The 20,890-nt window shown below is 45.9% G+C and overlaps 1 protein-coding gene across 15 annotated transcripts in view; it reads left to right on the top strand.

Annotated features, from left to right (window-relative positions):
- Positions 1-20,890, top strand: part of LOC119177004 (uncharacterized) — a 282,220-nt gene that overhangs the window by 195,421 nt on the left and 65,909 nt on the right. For all 15 annotated transcript variants that reach the window (XM_075877943.1, XM_037428340.2, XM_075877938.1 and 12 more), the window contains 2 exons: positions 2,166-2,283; positions 11,574-11,623. In XM_075877943.1, the coding sequence (XP_075734058.1) occupies positions 2,166-2,283; positions 11,574-11,623 (168 nt within the window). The remainder of the gene's footprint in view (positions 1-2,165; positions 2,284-11,573; positions 11,624-20,890) is intronic.

Genomic DNA, 20,890 nt, shown 5'->3' with positions numbered 1-20,890 from the left:
AGGCTGAATTTGCATGATAACATCATCTAACACTTTGATGCTTTGGCCAAAACTGCATTTTTTTTTCGGCTTAACGTGTGGCATATTGTGTATTCATTTGACGCAGTAAAGACATAGTTGGTTTATTGTTCTGGTCAAACCGAATATTTTAATCACAAATGATAAACTATAGAGGCTGAATTTGCATGATAACATCGTCTAACACTTCGATGCTTTGGCCAAAACTGCAGTTTTTTTTTTGTTTTTTTTGCTTAACGTGTGGCATATGTATAGCTGTTGTGAAGAAATTTCGCTGCAATTCATCATCACCCAATATCAGGTTCACGTTTATTTTGTTTTCTGTGTTATTAATGCTACAGTTCTGCAATTTATGCTACAGTTGGGTTCGTGTTTAGGCTGGCTGGTTCATGATTTCCAGCAGAAAACAGAGCTAATGGACAAAATAAAGCAAGAATACAAACCACGGCACTGTCTAATGATAAAATCTAGCTGCGACGGCTGCATTTTCGTTGGAGGTGGAAATGTTGTAGGCCCGTGTGCTCAGATTTGGGTGTACGTTAATCTGCATTTAGACGACGGACCGAATCCGGATGTGGCCGGACGGACGGCGCGTCACGGGACCTCACATCAGCGATTGCTCTCGTCCGCGATTCATCCGCGCGGCTCGTGGACGGATGACCCCAACCTGTTTCTCACGTCGGGATTCTGGTGGGAGAAAGCCAATACTTCAGCGGATTAGCTCAGGGTTTCTGGCAACCAGTACACTCTTCGTCCGCTCGCGGCATCTCCTCCACGGCTCGCGGACAGCTGCATGACTGGCCGGCATCATCTACGCTTGAGCATGGTTTACTTAGTTTCCGGGGGCTTTGTTCTCGGGGGATTAAATACACAGAACTCACTTTTGGTGTTTCGGGAAATGTCGCCGCCATCGTTTGACACGCGAGATTCTTAGCTGTCATGGTGGTGAAATATTCTAACTTCTGCAACTGGCGATGCCGCTTCTAAAAAAGGATGGGAGATGCGTTCAGAAGTTCTACAAGGGGGGAACAATGTAGTTGAAAGAACATTCTGCCAGCAACTCCCTTTTCTTCTGAAGGAATAACACTCCTCGTTCATTTGTCACAACACGACAGACATCGCAGCCAAGCGTCGCTTCTTGCGGGCATCCATGTTGAATACTCTCTAACTGGTCTGCCGCCAGCCGGTGCAGGTGAGCACCGAATCTGCTGTCAAGGGTAATCTGGCTGTTTTATCCTAGGACACCGTCCGTCGTGTGGATGCGTCTGCAGGCGGATCATCCGCGGATTAGCTGTCGGCGTCCACGACAAATCCGGATTCGGTCCGTCATCTGAATGCACCATAAAGAACCCCAGGTGGTTGAAATTTCCGGAGCCCTCCACTGCAGCTTCTCTCATAATCATATGGTGGTTTTTGGACGTTAAACCCCACATATCAATCAATCAATCAAGTCTAATGATAAAATGTGTTTTGTTCTTCCAGTCCCGTAAATCTGTACTCCATCGCAATCTAAAAAAAAAAAAAAACATGTGCAGAGGCAATGAGAATGCTGAATGAGGTAGAATTGTTAACTCCTTCGAAAGGAGGCAATCTAGGAGAGGCCTACACATGCCTTGCCACTGTTGTAGATATATATTGAGTTTTGATTGCCTTTATGCTGGCTGATCATCTCTCTACTGTTTTGTTTCATTGACATTGTGGTGTAGTATATATATATGCAGACTAAAAAAATAAAGCACATTTGGTTGTTAGTACCGGGGTTTGTATAATTTCTTCATCCCATCTTTTAGATATTCAGTTTTGATTGTCTTTATGCTGGCTGATCATCTTTTTACTTTTTTGTTTCATTGACATAGTAGTGTAGTATATATATGGACACTGAAAAAATAAAACACGTTTTGTTGTTAGTGCCGAGGTTTGTATTTTTTTTTCATCCCATCTTTTAGCGCTGTTTTCTACTGGAAATTATTTATGCAAGTTTTTTCGTACTGCCCAATTAGAATATTCTTGGGGCCCTTCCTGCATTTAAAAAAAATTTTTGCAGACCATACTCATCTTAATAGGTCAAATTTTAATTTGAGAGGTTTCAACTCATTTTAAGATTGTTGGAAATCAACTTCATGACAGTATACTTATATTTAATCCAGCTTCGATGAGCCAGACCCTCTTGAGCATTCTGAGCGAGAGTCCAGAGATAATTGGCATGGTGGACGCTACGATAACTTTGAAGTGCGCTGGAGCAATCGGCAGGAGTATGACCACAGGGTGAGTACTGTTTTATAGTGTTATGATCCTTGAATTGTGGTTTATAATCATAAGAAAAAAAAACTAAAGCAGCTTTATCGCAGCTTGGCGCTTTAAACCATTCCTCTCTTTTTTTTTCGACTGTAACAAGCTGCTCCAAACTGTGTCCTTTTGGCCAATGGTCGTTAACTCTTTCCTGTCCGTGCCTTTGCCTATGAATAGCCTGTCACTGATGATATCTTATTTAAATTTGACAGGATTGAAGTGTGCAGTGGCAACTAGCGTCATGCACTGCTTCAACAAGATGCTACTGTTTTTCCGCCAACCTTGGTTTTTCAAAATGCAGCCGTAGTTCTCAACATGGTGTCGATATTGCACACAGTGAGTTCATCTAGCCTTCGCATTTATACGGCATCTCTTTCATCTGCATATGAAATTTTCAATGCTGACAGCATTAGTAACCCACAAGGCAACTTTAGTTTGCCAGATTTTAGTAACACAGATGGCAAAGATGTCAAACCTGCACAGAACATAAACAGGTACTCGGCTTGGCCTGAGTTGGCCTTGTACCAGTAAACCCAATATAACTAAATATAACTAACTCTGCTGCAAGTGTAGTTTTCTTCCCAGGATTGTTTCACTGCTGCCTTGTAGTCATCTCTAGATCTTTTGTGTGTTGTAAAGTTCAAAATTTTTATCTGCCTCCTTTTGAAATCACTTGCCGGCTACCACATGGTTAACTTTTACCATATGGTTACCACATGGTTAATCCAAACTTGCAACGAGCGCTTTAAGAGGCGTCGGCTTGGCCTGAGTTGCCCTTGCGCCAGTAAACCCAATATAACTAAATATAACTAACTCTGCTGCAAGTGTAGTTTTTTTTCCCAGGATTGTTTCACTGCTGCCTTGTAGTCATCTCTAGATCTTTTGTGTGTTGTGAAGTTCAAAATTTTTATCTGCCTCCTTTTGAAATCACTTGCCGGCTATCACATGGTTAACTTTTACCATATGGTTACCACATGGTTAATCCAAACTTGCAACGAGCGCTTTAAGAGGCGTCGCTGCAGGCCGGCTCTGGGCTACACCAGCTTTTAGGCTTAGCTTTATGTTCGATTGGTGTTTTGGTCGATGGCTGTTCCGCTCTGTGACTTCGTTTTCTTTCTTTTATTCTTTCTGTGCAATGTAACCGGCCTCTGTATGTTTGGCGGCTCGTTTGTGTGGACACTTAATTTTTTTGTTACCTGTGCTGCGCGGTGCTATTGCTTTACGTGAGCCGCAGCGTGGGCGGCAACAGCAATTCGATGTGTTATCGAGAGTTCTACATCGACTGTGATGACCTACAATATTGAAAAAATAGAACTGGCCAACATGTGCCGTATTAATAACACATTGTTGCTCATGTAGAGTGGTGGTATCAGTACCATTCGCTTATCCCTTAGTTTCATATGCACGCGCTTTACGAGATAGTCGGTGTGGCGAGGTTTCTTGGCAGGGTTCCGCACGAGGTGGCCGCGAACAGTGGTAGCACACTTTTGTTGTCTGTTAAAAGCTCTGTGCACTATCACGTCAGGCTTTTCTTTAAGCGAAGGACCACTGTTACGTAAAAAAGGTTCTTGTGCAAACAAAATTTTTGAATTTCTTTTTGAGTGTGATGTGTTTTTTCTTTTTAATTGTTTTAGGGGAACCTAGTTTTCAATAAAACTTCTTTTTCTTTTGAAATATTATTTCACATTTTTGTTACGAGAGCTAGATAGGTCACATGGTATGTAAAAATGTAGCGCAGTTCATACCTGGCGATAATCTCTGTAAAAACTTCCTTGAAAATCTGTTTCACAGTTATGTGTATTGATAGAAGTGCTGCTCCAATTGCTCCAAATTGCTCCAAAAGAGAAATGCTGCTCCATGCTGCTCTAGAGTGCAATATTTGCTAGTAACTGCTCCAAACCTGCTCTGGAAGGATGTCGGCAAACTAAAAAGAATGAAGTTGAACCATTGGACCATCCCGTGAGTATAAGCGAAACGAAAAGCAAGCTGTATGCGCTATCATGCTAGTATGCTACTCAATGGTGTAAATTCAGAAAAAATCTCAAGGGGTGACACATATCAAGCCATGGTGTCCAATTCGTATTTTAATATGGGATGTATTTTTATTTACATAAGAATTAGGTCATGCTTTCAAATAAAATGTAAAAAAAAGGAGCATGGGGTCTAAGCTTCTATTCAGCTTCTTTTTTTTTTTTTTCCACCTTTTTTCGATTTCCATAGTTCACACAGCTGAGGGGCATTTAACACAAATACGCATCAAAAGATAAAAAGCCTTTTAAAAAGTTTATTGCACTATACTTATCTGTTAACTCAATTTTATCACATGCTAAAACTTAATCTCAAGTGGGACACTTGCAAGAGGTGTCCTCCCCAGCCTAGACACCAGAAAAATCCATTTTCTCTTGCCCCCCCCCCCCCTCACCCCCCTTTTCCATGATTTATGCCAACTATAGTGCTTGTATACTAGCTGCATACTAGCATACAGCATGTTTAGTAACAAGTATAAATATTTATTAGATGCTTAAGGGGGCAGACTGGTCTTAGACATTTTTGTTTATTTCTTTAGTGATATTGATCAAACTGCACAGGATTATGCAGTTTTTTCTGTTTATTTCAAATATTTAATTAGTTTTCCTACTTATCATTTTGTTCCCAAGATGACTTAAGTTCATCCCCTATTGTTTGAGGCCACCATAGAAAAAAAGTGCCTAATAGACTATACCTATAGATTGAAATTATGCAATAGTTTTTTTTGTTTTTAGGCCTTGGTTAATCTACAGCAAAATGAACTATCCATTTTCAAAAGCAGTTGGAATTGTGTTACAATTTTGATGAGTAATTAATTAAAAAGCCCTGTGCTCTAAATTCTGCTCTCATACTTGCATTTTACACACATACAGGTTTCTATTGCAAAAAGAATTATTGTTGTACTTGCCCTAGTTGCAGAGATATTGAGGCCTCAAAATTGAATAGCCGGAAATTTACTTTCTTGAGAAAAAAATCGAAAAAACTGAAACACACAGCTTCTTCAAGAAGCAACAATCATGGTGCGCACATTTTGCAGTCCTCATAAAGGTGCTCATAAATTCATAGCAGAGCGTCTAACACAGGTGTCGGCAAGTTGTAAAGAAGCCTCGAAGTCGGTTCCTCATTTTTGTGCAGGTTCTGCTTGTTGAAAGCGCCAAGAATCTAGACACTTAGAATGACATTAAAAAAAATTACCACTTCCTGGTGTGTGAAAATTTGCAGAGAGATAGAAAAATACTAGCAAAAACCAAATATGTAAATTTTTAAAAATGAATGTTTTTGTCACTTTTTGATTCCAAAGACCAGTCTGCCCCCTTAAGTGATGTTTTAGACTTCAGGAGTCATTAGGAACATGCATCTGCTCCGAAAATACCAATAGCAACCCTAAGCTATGGCATGTTTTCTGCTCTAAAGACACTTGAGCCTACTCCAAATCACCATTTCTTATGCTCCAGAATCTGTTCCAAAAAGCAAAATGTCACTTCCATGACTGTGTGTGTATTATAAGCCAATTAAAATATGCACTGGTGCCCCCATGTTGCTAGAAATTTGTATTTTCTAGCTCCCAGGACGACATAGTAAAAGTAAATGCTGCTAACTGCTCTGAAGCAAGGTTCTCCTGCTCTCAAATTGAAGTTTTGCTGTTCCAAAAACTGCTCCCAATTTAGTCTCAGCCGTCTCACCCCTGTATAGCAAATGCCTTTAATGTTATTTCAAATCTGTTTTTTTACCGCTAACGGCATCACTCCTTCCTTTTCTGCGTGCAGAAAACTACCTGCTCTTTCTAATATTGAATTGAGCTCCTCTGAAGTGCATGACCTAATAGTAATTCTAAAGTTACAATAGATACGCTCTGGCCCAGGCGGTATGCCAAATGTATTTTTAAAGTGGTACTTAATATGGTGTGCTAATTATCTTACTGTAATATTTAAAAAAGTAAGTCTGTGAAAATTTCCCTACTGCGGAAATTGTCAAACGTCGTGACCTTAAGTCCGCAAGGAAGCAAATAGCAAATTATAAACCAATATCTTCGCTTTCTATACCAGCTCCACACTTTTGGACCATATAATCAACAAATACTATGTAGAATACCTAAACGCCCGCAACCTATTTTCTCGATGGCTACCCAGTAGCTTGAATTGATGCATGACATTACACAGTTATAGTTTATGATAAACGTGATAACAGAGGTTAGGGGAATGGTGTTATCGTGCAGCAAACTTTCGTTGTGGACCGTGTCTTATACTTTAGCGGGATAGCGTATATGCACAGAACACCTATATACTACCATTGGTTTCCGTGGCTTACGTGCCCCAGCTGGGGCTGTGACGCCACCTATCTAATGGCTAATAAGTTAAAGACAGTGAAAAGCAACAGAAAACGAGAATGTTTGCCTATGCCACCGCGTAAAGCATTGCTACAAGTTCATTTTACTAATAATAAAAGCAAATAAATATGAACCATGCACCAAACGCAAAAAAAGTTATGTTGCCAATTTCTTTACATTGATCTTGCAGTTAGGCTTTCACACGTTCGAAATGGGAAGCTATCTCGAAAACTACACCAACTTATGCGTAATACTCGGTTATCAAAGCTAACTGAAGGCAAGCAAAGCCACTTTAAACGGAACAGTTTTTTTGCGGGTCGAACCGTTCAGTTCGTTGACATCACCAAAACGTCACGGCTGCTGCATCGCTTTTTTTTTTTATAACTCGCAGTTCACTTAAAGTCGTGATAGGCTGGGGCCAGGTTAAAAAAAAAAACTATGAAAAACTGTGATAACGGTTATACTATCACGGTTAAAGAGATGGCAAGAAGTGTCTAAGGAAGCCTTGGATATGAACATGCCTTCCTCCTGAGTGAGTGGAACAAACGTTGCCTGTCAGATCTGTCGTCATCGACGTTTTCGCGTGCTGATGGGTGTTTGCAATTTGTTTCGCGTCGGTCTTGCGTGCACACAAACATGTGGAGCTCTTTTGGGTGGCAAAGCGGTTTATGCTTCTTGTTTTGTGAACTCTCATTGCTGTGAGATAGCCGGCCAGTGCCGTAAAGCCCCGTTTTGAGGCTTATTGTCAAGTTTTGCCGTTAGCAAACGACTGCATCCGCTGCTTCCAATTTGTACGAAGAAGTGCATACGATTACATGCTGCTTATGTAAGCAAAATATGTTGGGAGGATTATTGGTGAAATGGTGCAAAAACGTTATTATGCCACTCCTTTGCTTGCCCGTCACGACATGTTATTGCGTCTATGCTGCAAAACAGTCGTGCGTGTTGGATTAGTTTGGCCTGGAAAGAAAGTGCTAGTACATTGTGTGCTGTCTGGTTGAACTCTCATCTTTACCAGCAAACTGTCCTGTACATGCCTTGATCACCGTGTAGATGCTTGTTTTCGTTATCTCTCTGGCCCTCCCATTCCACAATACGGGTGCGCGAATTGTTTGAATCGCAGAGACAGAACGAGACTGTTCCCTGTGTATACCCAATGTATACGTCCACGGTCTACAAAACTAGTTGAAAAAACACCGCAGCAACAACAACGGTGGAAAGAACGACGATGGAGAGGGTGACACTACCAAGAAAAATCCCTAGCTTCTGAGCCGGCTGAGCAGTGACCCCTGAAAAAAGGACGAATCGGTCTTGAAACCTCGGGTTAGTTTTCAGTCTACGTTTTATCTTTGGACTATGACTTCGCTGGAGAGTTTATGTTATTAGCGTGAAAGTTCACCCAGTCATCTGTCGAAGGTGTTGACCTATAAGCAGCATGTAATAGTACGTACTTGTCCGTACGAATTGGAAGCAACGGATGCAGTCGTTTGCTAACGTTAAATGTTGCGAATAAGAAGTCTCAACACGGCGCATTACGGCACTGGCCGGCTATTTCACAGCGATGAGAGAGTTCACAAAACAAGAAGCACAAACCACTTTGCTACCGAAGTGTCCTCCACATGTTTGTGTACTCGGAAGACCGACGCGAAACCAACTGCAAACACCTCTCAGCACACGAAATCCTCGATGACGACGTATCTGACCCAAAACGTGCTTTTCGTCGACTTTCGTATGTTCCACAGAGGAAGGAATATTCACATCCAATGCTTTTTCAGACACTTCATGCCACCTCTTCAGTCATGATCGCAGTGTTTTCACCTCGCCCTGGCTAGTCTCGACGGCTCTGTCTCGACTCAAAACGAACAGCGAAGGGTTCACACTGGTTCCTGTGTTCTAGCACCCATATTTTTCGTAGCATCTGCTGCTTATGGTGCATTCAGACGACGGATCGAATCCCGATGTGGCGGGACGGACGGCGCGTCACGTGACCTCACATCAGCGATTCCCCTCGTCCGCGACTCGTCCGCGCGGGTCGCGGACGGATGAACCCAACCTGTTTCTCACATCGGGATTCTGGCGGGGGAGAGCCGGTACTTCAGCGGAATAGCTTGGGGTCGGTGGCAACGAGTACACTTTTCGTCTGCTCGCGGCATGTCCTCCATGGCTCGCGGACAGCTGCATGACTTGTCGGCATCATCTACGCTTGAGCATTGTTTACTTAGTTTCCGGAGACTTTGTTCTCAGGTGATTAAATATGCAGAAATCACTTTTGGTGGTTCGGGAAATGTCGCCGCCGTCGCTTAACACGCGAGATTCTTAGCCCTCATGGTGGTGAAATATTCCTTCTGCAACTGGCGACGTGCCACTTCTAAAAAAAAAAAAGGCGGGAGACACGTTTAGAAGTTCTACAAGTGGGGAATAATGTAGTTGAAAGAATATCCTGCTAGCAACTCCCTTTTCTCCTGAAAGAATAACACTACTCGTTCATTTGTCACAACACGACAGACATCGCAGCCAAGCTTCGCTTCTTGTGGGCATCCATGTTGAATACTCTCAAACCGGTCTGCTGCCAGCGGGCGCAGGTGAGCACCGAATCTGCTGTCAAGGGTAATCTGGCTGTTTTCCCCTAGGACACTGTCCGTCGTGTGGATGCGCCTGCAGGCGGACTATCCGCGGATTAGCTGTCCGCGTCCACGACAAATCCGGATTCGGTCCGTCGTCTGAATGCACCATTACCGTACCCGATGACTTGATTTTCTAAATGTTGCACCCGTTAGATCAATTAAGAATTGTTTCTGTTTTCTTTCGTTTGTTGTTTGCTTTTCTGCGGAACATGCTTTTTTTGAATGAGCTAGATGGTTACCAGCGCACTCTCGGTTCTAAGAAATTGGAAAAAAAAATTGCGTGAACATCATCACCGTCAGCCTGACTATGCCCTCTGCAGGGTAAAGGCCTCTCGCATGATCCGCCAATCAACCCGGTCTTGTGCTTTCTGCTGCCACGTTGTACCTGCGAACATTTTAATCTCATCAGCCCTCCTAACTTTCTGTCTCCCCTTCGTGTGCTTGCCTTCCCTGGGAATCTAGTCAGTTACCCTCAATGACCAGTGGTTATCCTGCCTTTGTGTTACATGCCCGGCCCATGTCCATTTTTTCTTCTCGATTTCAACTAGGATATCCTTGACCCCGGTTTGTTCCCTCATCCACTCTACACTCTTCTTGTCTCTAAACTACCATTTTCCCACAAGAGTGGAAGCTTGGGCTAGTTGGTGCGTATTCATACTTGCAAGGTGTTTCAGCGCGCGAACAAAGGAAAAAAGGACAGGGTAGACAGAAAGAGCGCTACTTCCAACGATGAGTTGGAAGTAGCGCTCTTTCTGTCTACCCTGTCCTTTTTTCCTTTGTTCGCGCGCTGAAACACCTTGCAAGTATGAATACCATTTTCCTTTTCATCGCTTGCTACGTCGTCCTCAGTTTAAGCTTAAGCCTCTTTGTAAATCTCCAGGTTTCTGCTGCATAGGTAACTACCGGCAAAATGCTGCTGTTATATACCTTTCTCTTGAGGGTTAGTGGCAGATAATCATTTAACATGTATTTAAAATTTAACATGTATTTTTTAAAATTGTATTCTTGAAGGTCTGAACATTTGTATTTACACCTGCTATGTCTCGAAAACTGAAAAAGCAGTGTTAATAAATAAATAACATTAAGATATGGTGCTGTCACTTCAAGTGCTTCACCTTTTCGGGGAAAAAAATTTTTTTTTTCAAAGTTCTGAGAACAAGCTGCTATTACCATCAAATCTTAATTGTGATTGTACCCCCCCCCCCCCCCCATCCTACCCGCGTTGTGCCGCCACAGATCCGATGGACCCCACGCCGTAGACACGCCGCCTCTGCCAATTTAGGTACCGGCGCACAGGTCTACTACTGCATATGCATTTAGATACCAAGCTAAAGCCGCCGCACCGTCTTGCAAAGTAATTAAAAAGAAGAACATTGTCACATAAAAAAAATTTAATGTATTCCTTAAGTGTGGCAGAACATGCCACATAAGAGAATTGATTGAAAAAGGCATGTGTTTTAAAGGGGTCCTGCAACACCTTTTGAGCATGGTCAGAAAACGCTGCTGACTGGTAGTAGAGGTTCCCGACAACACGCGAGCCAAATATTATAGCACAGCACTTAGCCTGGAATTCACAATAAATTATCAAAGTCAGCTAAAAATTGCTTTCTCTTCTCTCGACAAATCATGGAATATGCCTAAGAATCACACGTAGCAAGCCCATCTGTCAGCCAATGGCTGATTTGAACATGGCGCGCTCGCTCGTTACAGAGATTGCCGCGGGAGGCCGCTACTTGTCCATGCGTGCGCATGCGATCACACTGAGAAAGCCGCATATTCGAAGAAAAAGAAAGTGCTTTAGGTCACGAGGCGCGCATGACGTGCTTTCTTCGCCTATGCCATACCATCCTGCTTAGCTTCCAGCGCTTTCGTCAGGATGAGAGAAGACAGAATGCGATTGCAGCATGTGAGAAATTTTTGTAACTCTGCTCGTACTGAATGGATTCTTAAAATTTTTGCGGTGTTGCTTGAATTCGTGAGGCAATAAGCTCTTTTAATGAATCCATTCTATGGTTACTTGAAGAAGTGTTTCAGGGCCCTTTTAAATATTCAGGCAATGCCGTACATGTCTGGTGAAAATTCTTTGGTGCTTCTTCTAAGTTGATGCCGTACATGTGCGACAAAAACCCTCAAAGGGCGAATTAAGCTGCTCGCCTTAATTCGAGTAGTATTCCAGTTTATTTCTATCAGATTCATTGCTTCTTCCTAGCAGTGAAACTGACTTTTCTAGTTATAGTGGCTGCTCGCCTCTGGTGAGTCCTTTATCTCCTTCATTCTGAATCTTGCAGGATCGAAGGGAAAAGGACCGAAGACCTGGTCGGAGTTATGATAGAGAAAAGTGAGTATTTTTGCAAGGGTAAATGCTGTTTATTTCAAGTTGTAGAATTCTGTAGGTCTATTCATTGAGAGAGAGGGGGAAAAGTGTAGCAGCATCAGTTCACAGCAAGCCTTACCTTCTTTTTGACTTGTGTTAGCCAGTACAGTGATGCTTGAATATGGGGCTGTTGCATACTGTATAGAAATTCAGTGGGGTTGTGCGACTATTGCTACTGTAATGAATCTGAATAACGGACGCTTTGCTGGTAATGAAGAAGACGAGGATGATCGGTGGCTGCAGTAGTAGCTCGCGCACGCCGCTCGCCATTAGCCAGACCTGCCTGATAAAGCTCATTTTGCCAAGCTGCGTCTGAACCTTTCTCGACGTACAACACCTCTATTTTAAATGGTGGAGGTGCCGAGGTTCCCATCAACCTGAAACTTCGCAATCGGACGCTACCCTCACCGTTCACCATGACTGCTCCTAGCCCTTCTCAAGCTGCCTTACCAACGACAGTCTACTGTACTGGCGTGCCTCGGCAACGCGACCCACCAATTTTTCGCGGCAACGACGAACATGACGTCGAGGACTGGCTCGTCGAGTACGAAATCGTAAGCGCTTCCAACAAGTGGAACGCCTGCGACCAGCTCACAAACGTGCGCTTTTACCTCGCTGATGTGGCCAGCCTCTGGTTGAAGAACCACGAAGGCGAAATCACCAACTGGTCCGCCTTCAAGACTACCATCGCCGCAGTCTTCGGTCGTCCCGCCGTGCGCCGGCTTCGCGCGGAACAGCGTCCCCGTAGTCGAGTCCAGCGCAGGGATGAGACCTTTACAAGTTACATTGAAGATGTCTTGTCTCTTTGCAAGCGCGTCGATGAATCTCTAACTGAACGCGACAAAATCAAGCACATCATCAAAGGAGTTGACGACAATACCTTCCAGATGCTCGTCGCTAGGAATCCACAGACCGTCACCGATGTTGTCCAGCTCTGTCAGGAGTACGACGAGTTGCGTAAGCAGCGTGTCTCGACGTGCAGGGCCGCTGAAGATACGGCTGAAGTTTCCGCCCTCATGTACGACGTCGCTGCTGATCACACGGTCTTACTGCCCCACATCAAACAATTAATTCATTCGTGAAGAAGTTGCGCGTCAGCTTTCTCTTGTGACCGAAGCATCCGCGCCAGTGACCTCGTTAGACCCATGTCTACGCCAGATCATTGAGACACAGGTCACGCAGGCACTGCCTCCATCGCCATCTGTCCCTACGTCGCTGACCTACGCTGCCGTCGTTGCTAGACCCCCAGCCCCACCTGTCTCTGGCGCATACTGGGGCACCGGGTCCTCCTACCCTACGACGCTGCCTACATAAACGGCACCCCATCCCGTTTCGCCCCTGCACCTTCTGTCGTTAACCCATGGCACACCTTGGATAATCGACCCATCTGTTTCATATGCGGTTTCGTGGGACATATAGCACGCTACTGTCGCCGTCGCAACTTCCAGCCTCCAGGCCATGGGAATTCTGCAAATTACCAGGCTGCCCAGAATCCCCAGCGACCATCTTCTCCTATCACCGACTCATTGTCCCCACGACGTCCTGTCGATTCTCGCCGGTCATTACCACCCCGTCGCCGATCTGTCTCCCCGATGCTTCGGCGCACGAGCCCCGCTCGAGAGGAAAACTGACAGCCGCAGTTCCTGAGGCAAGAACTGCGTCGTCGTCGAACTTTCTAAGACCTCTTCTTTGTCCGACCAACGAAATTGATGTGTCAATAGAAGGTGTTGCTGTACGTGCACTTGTCGACACAGGCGCCGTCGTTTCTGTAATTAGTGAAAAACTGTGTCGCGACTTGAGAAAAGTTACAACGCCTCTTACGAATCTTGCTCTGCATACAGCCACCTCCCATTTCATCGCGCCGACAGCTCAGTGCACAGCACGCGTTCTTATTCAAGATGTTTGGTACGCCGTCAACTTTGTTGTTCTCCCACGTTCATCTTACGACGTCATACTAGGATGGGATTTCCTTTCTACCCATCAGGCCCTCGTCGACTGCGCTCGTGCTGAACTCCTGTTGACGAATCCGTGCCTTGATATCGACCACCACAGTCCCTCGAAAGTGTTTGCCGCAGCTGCCGTTGTCCGCCATCCTAGTGCCTGTGTTTTCCCCTGCTGCCACCAACTCGACGCTCCTGTTTCAGCCAACTATAGCTAGTGTGCAACACCGAACCATCGTCCTCCCGTTTGCCATCATCAACTTTTCCAATGGTTCGGCGATACTTTATGCGTGCAACGTTTCTGCTTGTCCATACATCCTGCTACGCGGCGAGTGTCTGGGAAGCCTCGAGACCTTAAATTGTATTTTCGAAGACCCGATCTATCCAGGCAAGCCATTTTTACCGACTTGTGCCATTACACCCGCAACTGACGCTAATCAACCTATGGATGTATTCCGCAAGTCCATTGATTGTAACCTCACGCCCGGGCAGCAGGAACAGCTGATCAAGCTTGTACAGCGTTTTCGAGCCTCGTTTCACCACAATCAGCCTTCCTTAGGTCGAGCGTCATCTGTTGTTCACCGTATAGATACCGGTCAAGAGACGCCAATACGGCAGCGTTCATATCGTGTGTCGACTACCGAATGCCGTGCCATCAATGAACAGGTTGACGACATGCTGACACGTGGCATAATCGAACCGTCAAGCAGTCCCTGGGCCTCTCCAGTTGTGTTGGTGAAGAAGAAGGACGATCCATGAGGTTTTGCGTGGACTACCGGCGTCTCAACCGAATCACGCGCAAGGATGTCTATCCGCTGCCACGCATTGACGATGCCTTGGACTGCCTACAGGGAGCCGAATTTTTCTCTTCTTTAGATCTGCGCTCTGGATACTGGCAGGTACCCATGGCAGAGGCTGATCGTGAAAAAACTGCTTTCATCACGCCCGACGGGCTTTACGAATTCACGGTCATGCCCTTCGGCCTCTGCAATGCGCCAGCTACTTTCGAGCGGATGATGAACTCTATCCTTCGAGGCTTCAAATGGAACGTTTGCCTTTGTTATTTAGATGACATTGTCGTCTTTTCAACTGATTTCGCAACCCATTTAACCCGCCTCGAGAAAGTCCTCGCGTGTATTTCTGCCGCGGGGCTGCAACTGAATCTGAAGAAGTGCCATTTCGCCGCTCGAAAGCTTACGATCCTTGGCCACGTGGTTTTAAAAGACGGCATTCTTCCTGACCCTGCCAAACTTACAGCCGTTTCAGCGTTTCCCAAACCAACCACAATGAAAGAGTTCCGAAGCTTCATAGGCCTTTGCTCTTACTTCCGGCGCTTCGTCCGCGATTTCGCGACGGTCATCGCTCCTTTGACCAAGCTCCTCGCCGGCTCTAGAGACCTCTCAGCCTGGTCTGCCACCTGTGACGATTCTTTCAATCAACTGCACCGCCTCCTCACGTCGCCGCCTATTCTGCGACACTACGACCCATCGGCACCCACAGAAATCCACACTGATGCTAGTGGTGTCGGGCTAGGCGCTATTCTTGCACAGAAGAAAGACGGCTTCCAAGAGTACGTGGTTGCCTACGCAAGCCGAACTCTTAGCAAAGCCGAAACCAACTATTCTGTCACTGAAAAGGAATGCCTCGCCATTATTTGGGCGATAGAGAAATTTCGACCTTACGTGTACGGGCGCCCTTTTGACGTCGTGACTGACCAACACGCCCTCTGCTGGTTGTCGTCACTGAAGGATCCAAGCGGTCGCCTCGCCCGATGGGCATTACGCCTCCAAGAATATAATATTCGCGTGGTCTATCGCTCCGGCCGGAAACATTCGGATGCAGACGCCCTATCTTGTTCGCCTCTACCCCCTGACCCAGACTGCTGCGAAAGTCTAACCTCTGATGCCACTGCCATCACCATCGCCGACATGCCATCTGAGCAACGCAAGGACCCTTGGGTTGCTTTGATTCTAGACTTCTTGGCTGGGCGGACGGCTTCCCCCCTTTCTCGCACGTTGCGTCGGCAAGTCAAGCACTTCGCCACTCGCGACGACGTGCTGTACCGACGCAACTACGCACCCGGTGGACGTCAGTGGCTACTCGTGATTCCACGTCATCTGCGATCCGAAATTTGTTCCACGTTTCATGACGACCCCCAATGTGGCCACGCAGGTTTCCTGAAGACTTATTCTCCGATATTACTGGCGTGGCATGTACCGTTTTATACGACAATACGTTCGGGCCTGCTCGACGTGCCAGAGACGAAAAGCTCCCCCTTGTCACGCCAGTGGTACCTTGCTACCCTTACCATGCCCATCCCGACCATTCGACCGCGTCGGCATCGATATCTATGGTCCCCTTCCCAACACCGCTGACGGTAACCGCTGGATCATAGTTGCCGTCGACCATCTCACGCGGTATGCCGAAACTTCATCTCTTCCCTCGTCTACAGCAAAAGACGTTGCGACTTTCGTTCTTCGCAACATTGTATTACGTCATGGAGCACCTCGGGAGTTACTGAGTGATCGTGGTCGCGTATTCTTGTCACACGTCATCACAGCATTGCTGCATGAGTGACACGTCATTCACCGCACTACAAGCGCCTATCATACCCAGACCAATTTAATGACGGAGCGCTTCAACCGCACCCTTGGTGACATGCTGTCTATGTATGTCTCGTCAGACCACTCCAATTGGGACCGAGTGCTCTCGTTTATCACGTTCGCTTATAATACCGCCATTCAAAGCACTACTGGGTTCTCTCCTTTTTTCCTCCCTTACGGACACGAACCTTCTTGCACTACGGACACGATTCTTTCGTACAAGCCTGACTCCTCAGAGTCCACGACTTTGTCTCAAGCCGCTACATACGCTGAATAATGCCGCCAACTGGCAAGATCATTCACAACCCAAGACCAAGGACGCCAAAAGCACCACCATGATGCATCAAATAACACTACTTCCTACGATCCAGGTTCACTCGTTTGGCTGCATGTCCCTTCTGCTACACCTGGCCTTTCTACAAAGTTGGTCCCCAAGTATCACGGCCCATATCGTGTGCTACAAAAAACGTCACCGGTGAATTACCTCATCGAGCCACTGGAACCATCTTTTGACCAACGTCGTCGTGGCCAGGAAATTGCCGACGTCTCGAGACTTAAGCCCTGCTACGACCCTCCGTGTTTACTTGTCCATCGTCAGGATGGCTCCTTATTTCGCGGGGAGTAATTGTAATGAATCTGAATAACGGACGCTCTGCTGGTAATGAAGAAGACGAGTATGATCGGTGGCTGCAGTAGTAGCTCGCGCACGCCGCTCGCCATTAGCCAGACTTGCCTGATAAAGCTCATTTTGCCAAGCTGCGTCTGAACCTTTCTCGACGTACAACACCTCTATTTTACTACCAATAAATTGCTAGCTATAGAATGCCTCAGTGCAAGCGCCCTCTGGCAGCGCTGTGGGTGCACCGTGGCCCACTTAGCGTTTACCACGAGTCAACTAAATGAGCCTGGAGTGCTGCCATACTGGCGACTACAACGAGTAATGCACTCCCTCACAAGAAGAGGATTTGGCCCCCTTGGTGCAGTGCTTGGCAATTACTTCCTACATCATTTCACCAGTTGACCCTCGGCCCTCAGTCCCCAGCGGCTGGGAAGCAACTGACCAAAGCAGTGGTCATAACAGTATCACAGCGGAAGGTGCTATGTCTGGATTTGGAGACGCTTCCATTGGAATTTGAACTTGGCTACAGTTGATGCTAGAACATTATCTAGTGAGGGTAGTCTAGCTGTGCTATTCGAGGAACTAAACTTAAGGGGAGATGCTACTCGAAAAACTATTTTCTTTAATAAGAGTCTGAATTTAACACAAATTGGCATGCTAATAGAGTTTTTTCTCCTCTTTTCAAATATGTCATTTATTTTCATGTAGATTGCTTGGTTTTCTTTCTGCAGGTCAGATACTGCAAAATTATGGCCATTGTTATGCAACAATTCTGACCTATAAAAATTTGAGATAAAGCATGCAGATACAGCTGACTATGATCCTTTGGAACTGTAGAGTGCAAAAAACTATATAAATTTTGTGTGTAAAAAGGTGAAATACATTAATAAAATAGAAAAATTTACTGTGGCTCTAGTTGCCAAGGGCTTTCAATGTTATGTAATTTTTGAAAAACATAATCAAGCAGCACTGACAATCTGAATAGATACTTGCGCTCTATGGGCCTTCATCATGCTATGTGCAAAATTTCATAGAGGTATGACAATTCTAAGTATACGAACTAGCGTGTATAAGAAGCACAGATCATACAAAACTGCAAAAGGAAAAAAACGCATTTGAAAGTTTGAAACCTTTTTTTTTTTATCACAGAGTTGTTAGAAATGCATAATCTTTGGCCATAATGTTCAACAGAACTTTGAAAAGCACTGCAAGTTACTAGAACTGTCCTGCAGCATAGGTTGTGCCCTCACGGTCCTTGCGAGCACTCTCTTCTAGCCGTGCTCTTTTCACTCCACGACGACGGTGCGCCCTTGCTTCTGCTGTCAGACGCTCGGACATTCTCTTGATGCGCCTCGCATCACGGGAATCACTGAAAGTAACTAGATCTCTAGATGGCAGTATGTTGAGCTCTTCCAGGATGTGCTCGAAAGTAGCATGACCCTTGTTGAACCACAGGATTGCCATAGCTGCAGCAGTCTCGACAACCATTCGGGAGACAAACTTAGTCTTGGGGCAAAGTAGCCAAATTTTGCTGTTCAGGGATTCCGATGCGTTCTGGGTTTTCCCTTTGATGCATCGAGCAAGGAGCTTCTCATCCGTTAGCCGCTTATAAATGGGGAAAACAGCCAATCCCTGTGCTTTTGTCAGGAGAGGTGTGTGGCGTGGTGCAGGTTCACCAAGTGCTTCAGCGCGTTGATGTTTGCACCACGACTCTGTTTCTGCAGGGCAAAACTTTTGGCTGCCAGCATTGTCAGTAGAGCATGAGAGGAAGTACGAAGCCCATACTGCAGTGTACATATCCCGTACACTCCCCCTGTTGCTTGTTATGGCAATCTGATAGTATGTTTGGAGCTTCTGAATGGCTGGCTCTTTCATTTTCTGCCCTCGTGGTAATGGCACATGCAGCTTCCGTAGCGCGGTGCCAAGTCTCTTGGCCACATGATTAGTGCAGTCTTCTTTTTCTATATTGACAGCACCATAGACTTTTGACTCTGCAACTGCACTATATGCTTTGCTGTCACCGTCACTCAAGAATGTCATGAAATGCAGTGGGGTGTCATAAGTCAATGTTCTCTGCCAAATGCGCATTGCAGCCTCCGTTTCCATGGCATGGGAGGAACAGTCTGCATTTTTTTCACAGACTGGCCCATGGAATGCCTGCCACACTTCCTCGTCTGGGCCCATATCCTTGTGCCTACTGCATGTCAGGCAGTAATTTGATATGACCTCGAAGTCTTAAGCAGAGGCCAGTATCTAAGGAGATAACTGCGCCAATCCCGTTGTGGCTTTTGTGGCCCCTCTTCTGCCAAGTGCCGTCGAACATAACAGCCACATCAGTTTCGCCTGCTACTTTTTTCGTCAACTCTCTGGATCGGCGCAAGTTTTCACTCGCAGCTGCCATGGCAGCGGTGTGCACCTTCTTTGCTATCGAAAAAAATCCTCGGTGGGGCATTGGCTTTGGGAGTCCAATAATGGAGCAAAATCTCGACAATTGCTCATGCCCAATGCCGACAGCGCGTGCAGCCACCACCGCCTTCACATTTACAGCGAAACTATCTAGGGAGCTCCCACTGTCGTACCGTTGGCTCACTCGGCTGCTGCCGTCCGCCGTAACACACAGTGACGTATAGGAGCACGAAAGAACAGTCGCTGAGCATTCGCTGTTTTCGCAATGAAGTTCGAGGAGCGACGAAAGTCCCTTGCGCTTTTCTGCCGCCTCCCGAACGACAAGTTTTTGAATACCGCAAGCAGGGCATGCCGCACCTGCCACAAGTGCCGTCAGCAAGAGGGTGTCGCACAAAACTGTCGTTGCACAAACCTCATCGCGCTGTCTTTCGTTTTCGAAGAAGCCGAGCTTCTTTTCCGAAGCACTGACGAAAGAAAGCGCAGCGTCAATCCCCTCATCGCAGCCACTGTCGCTCGCGCACTCGTCGATGCCGCCGTCAGGCCTAGCACACGTAGGCGCGTTCTCGTTCGTCGCCGTCGTTCGGGGCGCTTTACGCCGCCTTCCCTTGAACTTGTGCTTCGTTCGAAACTTCTGCGGTCTCACGTTGCACTTTTTCGGGCTTGTCATCGCGGAAATATGCGTAGACGCGCAGAAAAGCAGACGGACCAAATGCCGATGGCCGTCACCAACACAGCTGACAATGACTCGGTAGCCAATGGCGATGCGGCTTAGGGTGCCGCGCGTTTCAAACCGCTCAAACCACGTGATAAAAAGGCCTCTTTTTTTTTTTTTTTTTTTGCCCACGTACGAAACTGGCGGTCGTCGGAGCTGTAAGAAGAAGGCCGGACGCAACTTTCCCAACAGATCGCGATGGCGGGCGGCACTGCGACGGGGAGCAGCGCGCAGTCAAAGATGGCCAATATATACGCAAATTCACGAAATTTTGAGCCACCGCGATGCCTTCATACACATTTTTTTGCATTTTGCGGTTCGAATTTAGTTTTGAAATTTTCACAGATGAAAGAAGAAGGTTTGAAGATTACAATGCAATAAAAATCAGAAATACGAGGAATTTCGCTATAAACGCGATTTTTCGACTCGCATCTCCCCTTAAGAGAGTGTTAAATGGTATGTAATAGGGTTCAGCAAAGTTAAAAGGACAAATGAGGCTTATACACTGCTGAAGAACGGACACATCTTATGCTATCGTGGCTCAGTTTATTGAAAAAAGAATGGCAGAAGCCGATACGTAAGAAGCTAATTAATGAGCTAGCTCTGAGAGGAAAAGTACAGGAATTCAGAGTTTCGCTGCAGAATAGATTGCAGCTCTAACCAAGGAACCAACGTACCAAGGAACCAACGTTAGCGTTAATGCAATGAACGATAATCCGATTCATATCAAGATGTGTGCAATGGAAGTCGGGGGCTACAGTCATTAGATAGGACTCTGCCAAGCCTCCCAGGAGATGAAAAGCCTCATCAAGAGACGCCAAACCATTAAAGCTTCAAATGCAGCAGACAAAATACAGCTAGTGGAGCTTTCGAAGTTAATCAATAGACATAAGGTAGCTAACATGGAGAGAATCATAGAGAAAATCGAGCATGCTGTAAAGAGAGGAAGAA

The sequence above is a fragment of the Rhipicephalus microplus genome, chromosome X (genome assembly GCF_043290135.1).
Source record: "Rhipicephalus microplus isolate Deutch F79 chromosome X, USDA_Rmic, whole genome shotgun sequence".
In the NCBI taxonomy this organism is placed as follows: domain Eukaryota; kingdom Metazoa; phylum Arthropoda; class Arachnida; order Ixodida; family Ixodidae; genus Rhipicephalus; species Rhipicephalus microplus.
The sequence above is the reverse complement of the archived record's forward strand: the minus strand, read 5'-3'. Positions and strand labels throughout refer to the sequence as shown.